The 12339-nt window shown below is 46.1% G+C and overlaps 1 protein-coding gene and 1 long non-coding RNA gene across 2 annotated transcripts in view; one reads left to right on the forward strand and one right to left on the reverse strand.

The window, feature by feature from the left end:
* Positions 1 to 12339, reverse strand: part of TNFRSF21 (TNF receptor superfamily member 21) — a 46996-nt gene that overhangs the window by 33692 nt on the left and 965 nt on the right. Inside the window, exons 2-3 of the mRNA XM_081906262.1 lie at positions 4698 to 4742; positions 319 to 970 (exon numbers count right to left, since the gene is read on the reverse strand). Coding sequence (XP_081762388.1) covers positions 319 to 970; positions 4698 to 4739 — 694 coding nt within the window. The 5' untranslated portion in view covers positions 4740 to 4742. The remainder of the gene's footprint in view (positions 1 to 318; positions 971 to 4697; positions 4743 to 12339) is intronic.
* On the forward strand, positions 5207 to 8681 carry LOC309367412. The gene is made up of 2 exons (XR_014167148.1): positions 5207 to 5379; positions 8072 to 8681. It is a non-coding gene; the product is annotated as an uncharacterized lncRNA (long non-coding RNA).

The raw sequence follows: 12339 nt of genomic DNA on the forward strand, positions 1-12339 counted from the left end.
TAATACCATGTAATGCATCAGCTGGAGGTGCCTCTGTACAGAAGGCATTCCAAAACACAGCTAACGCCTTACCAGCTCCTTTCTCAGAAAAGCACACTTAATTTTTTACATATTAATATTAATATTTTATTGAAAGAATTTCAATTCTAAAGAAAAAGTGATACAGAGAAAAAAGGGGGGAAGTGAGGGTATGGGGGAGGACAACAAAGATGTGTATAATAAAAAAGATATAAATATATACAAAAATGTAACATAGCATACTTCTTGCCCAATCTTGCATGCCCTAGCTACAGACTTTTGGCAATGCCATTCACTTACCTTTGGAAAGAAAAGTAGAAGGAACTTTGTAGTGTTCTCCACCCTCTTCTGGTCGTGACAAAAGCCCAGCTCCAGTCAGAAAAGCTGGTGAAAGTCCACAAGTGTTGTCTCTCTCTTTTGTCCCTGGTTTGATCACAACCATGTTTGCTTGTGAGCAGTCAGTGAATGTTTTGCATCTCAGCATGCTAGAAGGCACATCAGAGAAGCTGCCACGAGGGCAAGGTTTACACTTGACATCTTCTGTTTCAGTTCCTTTCTTTTTTAGGCCCCACCCAACGCGGCACACGGAGTAAGATTTGCAAACATCGCCGTCTCGAAATTTACCAGGTGGACAGATGCACTCACGGTCCGTCAAAGCAGTGCAGGGGGTTTTCTCAACCATCGGCGGCTCACACAGCTTTTTACATGGATGGCATCTCTCTATCCCATTTTCATGCTTTGTGAATGTTCCACTGGCGCATGGGCTGCACTCTCTTAAGCTGGTCGTTGTGCAGTGCTTAGACACATAGGTTCCTGCGGGACATTTGTCACAAGTCAGCTTTGTGTTAGTGGCACGATCCAAGTGGCTGTATGTGCCAGAAGAGAGGCTTATGGCATTCTGTTCAGATGTCAGCTTTGACTGAGCATCAGTGGTACCAAGGAACATAAATCCCTGAAACACAAAGATGAATGTAAGTCAGCTACAGACCATAAGGCAGGTCACAGCAAGCCGTATCAGCTTTACTCTATTTAGGTAACTGCATTTGAAAGACATGCTCGGCTCGCGGCCTGGAAGAGTTTTTGCCCATCTACCAATCCATGAGCCAAAGTTTACTAATCGCTAGGCAGGTCATCGGCTTCTGAAGGGAGAAATACTGCTAAAAAGCTGCCAACAAAAATGTCTACTAATGGCACTTTAAAGATTTCCCATAGCATCCTGACAGACAAGTATAGACCCTGAGGGGTTCTTCCTTACAGGCAGGTGTAACCCATTCCCTCTGAATTGCCTTTTGGAAAGCCTCTGGCAGAGGACTGGCAGAAGACTCTCTGAGGAGAAGCTGCCTTTGACCCTTAGATCTGCCCCCATCCAGGAACTGTTGTCCTCCTCCTATAGCCCTAAAACAGCCTCTCCAAGTGCCCTCATCTGCCAGAGAACATTAAGCAGCCAATGGGAAAAGGATCCAGGAAGTTACAGGCCTGTTAGCATAACTTCGGGGTAAATTGGTGAAAGAATCATTCAGTTCTGTGACAGGGTCAATAAACACATGGAAAGGAATGATCCAAGAGAGCGGAAAGACACAGTATACTTGGACTTTCAAAAAGTGTTAGATAAAGTTTCTCAGCAAAGACACATGGGGTAAGAGAGGAAGTCCTCTTATAGTTTGGAAACGGGCTAAAACAGAGGAAGCAAAGACTGGGAATTAATTGACAACTTCCCTAATAGAGGGATGTAATCAGTGTGGGGGGGGGGGATTTATATTGGCGCCAGTGCTTTTTAGCTTGTTTATAAATTATCTGGCATTAAGGGGGTGAACAGCAGGGTGGTCAAGCTCCCTTGGAAGGTAGTGGACTCTCCTTCCTTGGAGGCTTTTAAGCCGAGAGTGGATGGCCATCTACCAGGGATTCAGCAGCTGTGATTCCTGCATTGCAGGGGGTTGGACTAGATGGCCCTTAGGGATCCCTTCCAACTCTATAGTTCTATTATTCTATTATCTCCATGCATTAGTCTCTAATGACTGTTGATTCAAATATCCATTTTATTGTGCACTGGATTCAACCAATGAGTCCTGTTTGCAGAAGCCTGCAGAAAGACTTCTGCTAGTACGATGGGGCCTTCCCCCCTTTTCCTTCCCCATGCCCCCCCATATGAGCATCAGCTAGGGGTGAGGGTCAGGAGAAGCCCCAATGCCAGCGCATCTGATTTAATGCTGGCATAATAAAATAGATAACTGCAGTGGTGTCAATTAAAAAAATTCAAAACTATTTTGAAATCATACTTTGAAACGTAAGATTTTTGCCAGTAGATAACAAAACAGAGTTGCTAAATTAAACTGGCTCAGTTTTCAGGGCTGCAAAGTTTAAGTCCACTCCACATGGTTATAGCAACTGGAATTAAGTGCCCTTCAAGACTATTATCCTGCATTCTTGCTCTTGTTGGGATCAGCTGCAGTTAGCCAGCACATGCAAGTGGTTAACACTTTTGTTGAACTCTTAGCAGTCAACCAAGTGACTGTAATTTTGGGTGTGCAGCATTTTGAGCATGATGGTCACTGGAAGAGCAAAGAATTGTTTCCATTATATCTTCCCAAATAAGATTCGGCCCCAAATACTAAACTACCACAACTGCCTGTGAAATTTAAAACCTACAAGTTTATCAAATAAATGGCCACAGGGCTGTTCACATCCTAGCAGCTACACAACTGCACTGGAGATTTCTAGAGATTTAAGAGTAGAATGTCGGTACCAACAATGGAAGGTCATTTTGTTGCTTTTGTCGTCAAGGCCCAATAAAGATGTGATGTACTTATAGCTGAGAAATGGGGAGTGGCCCAGGGTTAATATTCTGTCAGGGTTAATATTCTGATTAATGGTTGCCCAGACATGGCTTCTCAGGCAGGGCAGGAAAGACTGCGGAGACCCCCTGAGACGGAAATTTAATAGGGAGCCCTTGATGAAGCAGTTACAAAAGCCTTTTGGCTGCAGAAAGGAACATAGGAAGCGGCATTATAACATTTCATCTTCTCCAATCTCTCCCCAGTACAAAATGCTTCCACCCCAGATATTCACTTCATCCTGCCCCACAGATGGCCTGTCTTCTTCACCTTGTTCTCCAGTAACAACCACAACCCCTTAAGTGTTTTCTGCAGCCACTCCATCTCCCAGGGGCCTGAGCTGAGCGGGCTTGCTCACAGCAGCAAGGACATCTTTTAGGCAAATGGTCCTGGGATCTACCACTGGATCCCAGGAGATGTTCTGCACACCCACCCCCCCGAGTAGATTGCTGCCAGTTAAGTTGACTTAGAAGGTCTGCCGCTGGAGAAGCCCATGGCATGGCAGACAGGCCAGCACAATGGCTGGCCCTGCAAACTGCCCCGCACACTCCTTTATACCAGCTCCAAAGTGGCAGGGGAAGCTCCTCCCCACTAGCTTAATGGAAAGGGAAATTTACTCAAAGCTGGCCACCCCTGCATCAGCTACAATCTCACTCTGACAGAAAACGTAGATAAGCACAATCACAACCATGGCTGGATTGGCGGACTCCTGGGGGTGGGTGCAGTGGGAGTGCTTGCCATTTCCCCATCATTTTTTGCTTTTCAGCTTGGGTGTCCCCGCCCCCCTTCCCAGAAGGAGCACACAATGGATGCAGTTCCACCAGGGCACTCATCCTCCACTTCTGCAAAACCATTGATTTGTTGTTGTTGTTGTTTCCTTTTAAGACTCATGCTGGAGATTTTGGTAACCAGACTGTTTTCAAAGAATGGGAGAAAACGTAACAAATCTATGCCCCAGCATCTATCACAATAGTCATTTTTCTATGCACGCAAGATTAAAATGAATGATAGCCTGGTGGCAAGAACCATGCAAAGGATAAATTGGACTTCCGAAAGGCTCTGCCTGTTGGTCACGAAAACCCCAAGAAGATTGTTTGCTATTTTTAAAAAAAGCTTTTGTACAAATGGTGTATCCTGATGGCAGTTTCAATTCTTTTTGCTGGACTTTCAGGATTACTATTTGCATACCATCAAAATTTGCACAAGTTGTACACACACATTACAGAGGGATTCAGCTGCAAAGATACACATGTGGAACCCCAAACACTTAGGCTTTCAATATACCCAGAAAAAATACCATTCCAAGTTGTGTGGTGGCTAGGGGCATCCCATTAAGAATGGGGAGCCCCGGCTTCAACTCCCCGCTCTGCCAAGATACAGTCTATGTGACAGTGCCACTCCCTCAGCCCCGCCTGCTTCACAGGGGTTGGGGGGCAGAGATAATGGGGGGGGACCCTGAATGCTGCTGCCTTGATTTCCTTGAAGGAAAGGTGGGGTATAAATGTACCCAACATGCAAGTGTTCTGCTGTAACAGTACGAGACAGGGTCAGAATAAATCCAGTTCCGAGACATCGGAGGGCAGGATCCAGGGCCCCGGTCAGCAAGCGCCCCTTAAGGAGGGCTGCTCCCACGTCAGCCAGCACGGGGAGAAGCTCCTCTCTCGCCTCCTTTCTTCCAAGCCCAGCAGCAGCTTCCCAGCGGGACTTCCAGCCGCCCCCTAATGCTGCTGCTCCCTGGTGCGCAGGAGGAATATGCCCCGGGGCTCCTTGGCGGAGGTCTGGCTTGCCGCAAGAGCCGGGAACAGGACCGGCCTCTGCCCTCCCCGCCCGCCCGCCCGCCCCACTCACCGCGACGAGGCTGGCCACGAGGGCGGCTCCGGGGGCGCCCATGGCGGGCGGCGGGCGGGCAGGGGTCCTCTAGGCGCCCATGGAGGCCGCTAGCAGAGCCCCGGGCGGCGCATGGCCCGCGGAGGGAGGGAGCGCGCGGGGCCTCAGCGAGAGGCCGCCTCCGAGGGCGGCTGCGGCGGGGCGGGCGGGGGCGGCGGGCGCGGCCGGCTTCCCATAGCGACCCAGCTCGCCGCGCTGCCGGCTCCTGCTGCTGCTGCTGCTGCCGCGGAATGGGCGGGGAGCGGCGGGGGCGGGGCTTCTCCCTCCCGTGACGTCACTCCGCAGAAGCCCCGCCCCGCCTCGGACGCCGCACAATCGCCTTCCTGCGGCGTCAGGGCCGGAACTTTCGGGCCGGCGGGGATCTGGGCTGCGGGAGGAGGAGGAGGAGGAGCCGCTCCCCGGCCCCCCTCTCCGCGAAGCCCGGCTGGCTCTTCCTGGCCCCCAGAAATTGCCGCCCTGAAATGCGCTCCGTGGCTTCCCCATCTCGCTGGGGATCTCAGGCTGTCAGCATGGGAGGGAGGGAGCAAGAGGCAGGGGACCAGGCGCCCCCGTTTCCCGGGAGAGCCCCCCGATTTACAAATCAGCCCCATACAAAATCCATCGAAGTTGAAAAGTGTCCCCGGATTCATTGAAAAAAAATCGGGTAACCTTAGCGAAAGGGGGAGGGGGGGTGTAGGAGTAGGATCGGGATAATTTTGGGCGCAAAAACCTGGTGCCCCCTTGACTTCCTAAACCAGGTGTTTTAGGACAGTGTTTTTCAACCTTTTCTGGGCAAAAGCACACTTGTTTCATGAAAAAAAATCACAAGGCACACCACCATTAGGAAATGTTAAAAAACAACAACTCTGTGCCTATATTGACTATATATAAAGTAATTCTCTTGAATAGGAATCAAACACAAAGTATTTTATAATTACTTTATTATGAAATAGTAAGTAAACAGAAATATGAAAAATTATAAAATACTTTATTTTTAAATCTTTTCAATTTTTCCCACGGCACACCAGGCAACATCTTGCGGCATACTAGTGTGCCACAGAACAGTGGTTGAAAAGCACTGTTTTAGGATATGCTTGGTTTGGGGCTTACCGTATTTGACTGTTTCTCTTGAACAAAGCCTATTCTTCATTGCTCAATCAAAGTCTTGCTGTTGTTTTTCGAAATGGGAGATTGCTTCACACCTACAATAGTTTATTGTCTGTTGGGGAGAGGTGGTTCTACATGTTCTTAGTTGCTGTTGATAAGATTATCCGAAACTAAGCAGTCTGTAGAAAGCTTATTGTTTCGACTTGGAAACTGAGTTAATTTAAAGAGAGCAGTCATGCAAGTTATTGCTTAAGGCCGTGGTTCCCAATTCGGGGGTCCAGGGACCGCAGGGGGTCTGCAGCCCCATCTCTTGCCTCCCCCAACTAAATTTTTGTCATTTTGCATGGTGATATCACAAGTTTTATTCTCTGTTTTAACGCTGTGAGATTTTTCAATACATTGACCAAAATTGGTTTTGAAATCACATCGCGCTAACGATTTTGACCCGGCAATACGCAGCAATATATCGCTCCTTGTGTGAGGGAGAGCAAGGCAGCCGATTTCAAGGCACCGCTGATATCAAACGAAGGGAGATGAGGGCAGCCGCTAAGCTGCAGCCTTCCCTCACGGTGAGGGAAAACAGGTCGCAGGAAAGCAACAGCAGCCCCAGTGGACGTGCATCTTGGCTGGCTGCCCCACTGACTTGATGCACCCCCACCCCACCCCCTCCCACTCAAAGCATGCAGTGGGGGTGACTCCGCTTCCTCTCCTCCCCCCACCCATCTAATCTCCATGACTGCTCCTTCCCTCATCCCCACACCTGATCTCCAATTTCAGACTTCATGATATATTGGAATATTGCAATGTTTAGCTGCTTCCGAAATGTTAAAAAACCAAGGTGCAGCTTCTGATTGGTGCAGATGCCCCGGAAACAATAGTTGACAGCCACATCAGAAGTTCAGCTTCCGAAAATCGTTTGAAAACCAGAACACTTAGTTCCAGGTTTTCGGTGTTTGGAAACCAAGGCATTTGAGAACCAAGGTGTTTGAGAACCAAGGTACCACTGTATACCTAAAATCCTTTGCTTATCAGGGGCTACCCCACATTTTCAAAAAATTGCTTCGCAGAGGTAACCACCATAGAGTTATCAATTTTTTTTCAAAAGTAGGGGTTGGATTGGCTTTTGAAAAATTGGGGGTCCTCAGTAATTAGCTAATTGGGAACCACTGGCTTAAAGAAATATTCACAATGGAAATTGCAAATTAGCTGTGAAACTTAACACCTTTCCTAATTTTCTATTAACCCAGTGAGAGATAAAGCACATAAAAGGAATTTAGTAATTAGGCAAACTGAGATGCTTATAAATCTTTTCACTAAATTTCTAAACAAATTTAGAAGTGTCCCCAGACTGCACTCAGCTCTCACCTGTGGCTCCTTAGAAGCTGTTAGCCTGCGACAGCAGCCACACTCTGGGAAAGGGCTTTGACTGGCCGGCTAAACCAGGAGAGGGCAGCCGAAGGGTCTCAAACCCTCCGTCAGTTAAGGACAGGCTCCGGGGGATTGAGTGGATGAGACCAATAGTGGGTCCAGTGGCCAAAAAGGCAGTTTCTGCGTGTGCTGATGCCAAAAATAGTGCTCTGCTCTACTTTGGACCCCACCAGGGAGGCTGAGAGGGGGGTCTTGTTTGGGCAGCCCCGGACCTCCAGACCAGTGTTTCCCAACCTTGTGCCTCCAGCTGTTTTTGGCCTACAATTCCCATCATCCCTTGCCACTGGTCTTGCTAGTCAGGGATGATGGGAGTTGTAGGCCAAAAACATCTGGAGGCACAAGGTTGGGAAACACTGCGTCCAGACACACTGGGCAGGCTCGCATGCTGAGGAGGTCACTTCAGTGCTGCTGATGCAGCCGTTTGACTTCGCCTCCAGAGGCACACTCCATTGTCTCTTGAGACAGGTGCCAACAACAACTGATTGGCTGGGACACAAGACAAGGCCTTTTTGACAGGGGGTAGTTGCTCCCTCTCTTTTAAAATCAGGAGTGCTGTGATTTAATGCTTTTGGGTGATATCTAATATTGCGGTAATCAGGTACAGTTTTTAGTGATTTTGGATTGTTGTGTGTGTTTTGGAAATCTATGCTGCTTTGTTTTTGTTTTTCAATAAAGAAAAGTAGGATAGAAACATGTAAGGAAACAAGCAAACTACTCAATATAATAAAGCTGTCAAAATGAAGTGGTCTAGGACTGGTAATGGTTTAGCTAGAAATTGCACTACTAAATGAGAACACTCTGACTTGTTTTATTTCTTACAGTACCCCTAGGTGGCAATAGCAGCCCAGAAACCACAAACATACTTACAGGCTATGGCAGTCTTCAGGAATGGCACCAGCAAGCCTCTCACTGCAAGCGACTGAACATGTCCTCAACTCGCCATATTTTAAAGAGCTGAAATGACCTTCAGTCAGAGGCTTCTACTTTTGAGTCTTGTATGTCTCCTGTGCATATTTACATCTCAGGAGTGTCACCCAGTAGACAAGGATGCTGAAAGATTCATCATTTAGATGTCAAGAGTGTTGTTGGGGGGCTGAAGATTAAAGGCCCCAAAGCTGTCAGCTATCATTCCTCAATTTCCAAAAACTTGCTACACTAAAGCTCTAGAGATTATCTTGAACATGAGTACAGCTGAGGAGGTGCAGCAAACACTTAATAACCGACATCTCATCGCATTTCCTTGTGGAGAAAAATATTTGCTTTGAACAATGCAAGGAAAACCCCACCTTCCTGTGTATAATGATTAACTGCACGACCAGTTCTACATCATTTGATTAACATGTTCCTATTAATTCTCTTAAACAAATGGAGGCTGCTAAAGTTCTGTGATCCCAAAATGGACATTAAAGGAACAGCTTTGTTGTTGTTGTTGTTTAGTCATTTAGTCGTGTCCGACTCTTCGTGACCCCATGGACCAGATCACACCAGGCACTCCTGTCTTCCACTGCCTCCCGCAGTTTGGTCAAACTCATGCTGGTAGCTTCGAGAACACTATCCAACCATCTCGTCCTCTGTCGTCCCCTTCTCCTTGTGCCCAACATCAGGGTCTTTTCCAGGGAGTCTTCTCTTCTCATGAGGTGGCCAAAATATTGGAGTCTCAAAGGACACACTTTGTTGGCAAGGTGATGTTTCTGCTTTTTAAGATGCTGTCTAGGTTTGTCATTGCTTTTCTCCCAAGAAGCAGGCGTCTTTTAATTTTGTGACTGCTGTCACCATCTGCAGTGATCATGGAGCCCAAGAAAGTAAAATCTCTCACTGCCTCCATTTCTTCCCCTTCTATTTGCCAGGAGGTGATGGGACCAGTGGCCATGATCTTCGGTTTTTTGATGTTGAGCTTCAGACCATATTTTGCTATCTCCTCTTTCACCCTCATTAAAAGGTTCTTTAATTCATCCTCACTTTCTGCTATCAAGGTTGTGTCATATGCATATCTGAGGTTGTTGATATTTCTTCCAGCAATCTTTTTTTTTTACTTCTTTTTATTCATTTTCTATGAAAAAAAAGAAAAACAAAAGTAAACAACACACACCAAAGAAAAAAAGAAAACATCAACCAAAACAAAACACATGAACAAACCAGAAGACAAACATTAATTAACAACAAATAATGGTCGACTTCCCTCCATCTCGGTTTCGGGTTATGTAAATATTAAATCCATGCTGCAGTTTTTCATTTTATATCGTCTACACGTCGCAAGGGTTATATTAAACCTACTGTGATTTTTATATCTCTAGAATTTGTTTGCATATATGTTATGAATTTGGTCCAATCGTCAATAAGCTTTGTACCTTTTTGCTGTCTGATGTTCTGCGTCATTTTTGCCAAATCCATATATTCAAATAATTTAATTTGCCAATATTTAACGGTTGGGATATTTGGGGTTTTCCAATTTTGTGCTAACAGAATCCTGGCAGCTACAGTTGTGTATTGAAACATTATATGATCTTCTTTCTTAATCTTGTCTCCGGTCATTCCCAGAAGCAAGGCTTCAGGCTTTTTAACAAAGGTGTATTTAAGTATTTTTTTCAGTTCATTGTATATGGATTCCCAAAATTCACATTCTTCACATTTCCACCACATGTGGTAGAAACTTCCCTCTTTAGATTTACACTTCCAACACCTTTTATCACCAGTCTTATACATTTTTTGCAATTTCACAGGGGTGATGTATCAACGGTACATCATCTTTTCCATATTTTCTCTAAGGGTAGTACAGGCTGTGAATTTCATTCCTTTAGTCCACAACCTCGTCCATTTGTCAAAATCCAAATTATATCTGATGTCTATTGCCCATTTTACCATAACCTTCAAGCAATCTTAATTCCGGCTTGGGATTCATCCAGCCCAGCCTTTCGCATGATGAATTCTGCATATAAGTTAAACAAGCAGGGAGACAATATACAGCCTTGCCGTACTCCTTTCCCAATTTTGAACCCATCACTTGTTCCATATCCAGTTCTAACTGTAGCAGCTTGTCCCACATAGAGATTTCTCAGGAGACAGATGAGGTGATCAGGCACTCCCATTTCTTTAAGAACTTGCCATAGTTTGATGTGGTCGACACAGTCAAAGGCTTTTGCATAGTCAATGAAGCAGAAGTAGTTGTCTTTCTGGAACTCTCTAGCTTTCTCCATAATCCAGCACATGTTTGCAATTTGGTCTCTGGTTCCTCTGCCTCTTCTAAATCCAGCTTGCACTTCTGGGAGTTCTCGGTCCACATACTGCTTGAGCCTTCCTTGTAGAATTTTAAGCATAACAGCTTTGTACTCTATATAAAAAAATGTCTTTTGTTGCCTAAATATACAGGAGCCAACTTCTAAGGGCTGAGGTCCCTTCCCCCCCCTAAAAATATTTGAGGGGGCTGCCAAACAAGATGATGGGCATTGCTGTTCAAATGGTGTCCGTGCACTGCATCATGTTATCGATTATGCAGAGTGGGGCTTGCCTGGGCCCCAATATTTTATTAAAGCCCCCCCCCCCGCTTTGACCAATAAATATGGGTGGAAAAAAGGCTACATGAAATTAAAAAATTGCCCATGTGCCCATTTCCCCTGCCCTTTGGATTACTCCTGCGTGATTTCTGTATTACTCTTTAAGTGCCATAAGAGGCCAGCCTGCTTGTCTTCTGCTCAAAAGGTATGCCAACAAGAGTTGAAAGTTTCCTTCAGAAAGGTAGGGTGCATTTCTGTGAGCTGCTAAAATGCTCTCAAAACGGCAAATTTTTTGAACCTGGTTACTAAGGCAGCAGATCTGGAAAGAGCATAAAGGGCCTTAGGCTACATCCTTCTCTACCCCCAGGCCCAGAGTTGCTATCATTTCTTTTGAGAGGTTCAGTATCAAATACTAACTGGCATGGGTAGCCTATGACTGTCAAAACTCAACCGCCCATGGTTCATCTCTACTGGCATTGCAGGATGTGAGCTCTGAAACCTTGACACTGAACATTGCTGGTCTCAGCAGATGATGTCTCTAACTTCACGAAGCCAAACTGCCTTAGAAATGGTGCTTCTGCTTCCTAGTTGAAGATGTTGGCACACGGTGCTCAGCTGTCCCCTGCTCCTTCCTGGGAAGAAAACCAGGACAATTATATTGAGGAAAGGCTACAGTATAACTGCCCAGAATGGTCTGTGGGAGATGGCAGGATGGCTCCAGGTGAAAGAGAGCAGAGTTTTCCTTCAAGGCACAAGTCTGCTGAGACCATGCAGAGCTTCTAGTCACTCTTCAAAATGAGAGTGAACAGACTTTGGAGCAATCAAATGAAGCGGGAACAAGATACAGGGAAATAAATGGGAACAAGCTGTGGCACGGGCAACCACCTCCATTCTAGATCTGCTAGAATTCAAGCAAATGTGGTTAAAATATTCTGGTGCTAGCACAACACACCCGTGTGTCTTTGCAAAATAATGGGACCGAGCTTTCAGCTGTGCTGGAGGGAATGTGGGTTTGGAGGAACCCTGCTGCTTCTGGTGGGAATGGCCAACAGTGGGTACCACCTAAGCCTCTGCTGAGTGAGGTCTACCTGTAAATGGAGCTCCTGAACTATGCTCATCTTTCATTTTTATGGACAAAAACGGTAACTTGATAAACTTTATGTCAATGGCTGCCCATCTTACAATTTCACACCATTGGAAGGAGGCAGACAGACAGACAGGAGGCAGGCCATGCAAGAACTTGGGACCTTTGCCTTCTGGAGGAGTTAACCAATAATTTCTGGACTACTAAGAGGTAAATCAACACCTTAAAGGCATTGTGCGGTTTGGCATCCATTTATTTTGTAGACCACAAGGCCTGGAAACGTGAGGCACCCACCTTCCTACGGGAAAATAACCTGGATTGCTTGATTTGTCACCTTTGATTCCACCCCCCCTTTTGGTGGGTCATGTTTTCTGCCCAGATATTTTGGGAGGGAAACCCAGCACATCCACTTCTGCTTTTGAATGGACTTTGTAAAGCCTGGGCTTGTGTATTTTTAATATTAAAGAGGTTTTGAGCAATCTTCAAAGCAAAATTATCGAGGGAGACTTTCCTT

The sequence above is a fragment of the Podarcis melisellensis genome (assembly GCF_964234715.1).
Source record: "Podarcis melisellensis genome assembly, chromosome: 3".
Classification (NCBI taxonomy): Eukaryota; Metazoa; Chordata; class Lepidosauria; order Squamata; family Lacertidae; genus Podarcis; species Podarcis melisellensis.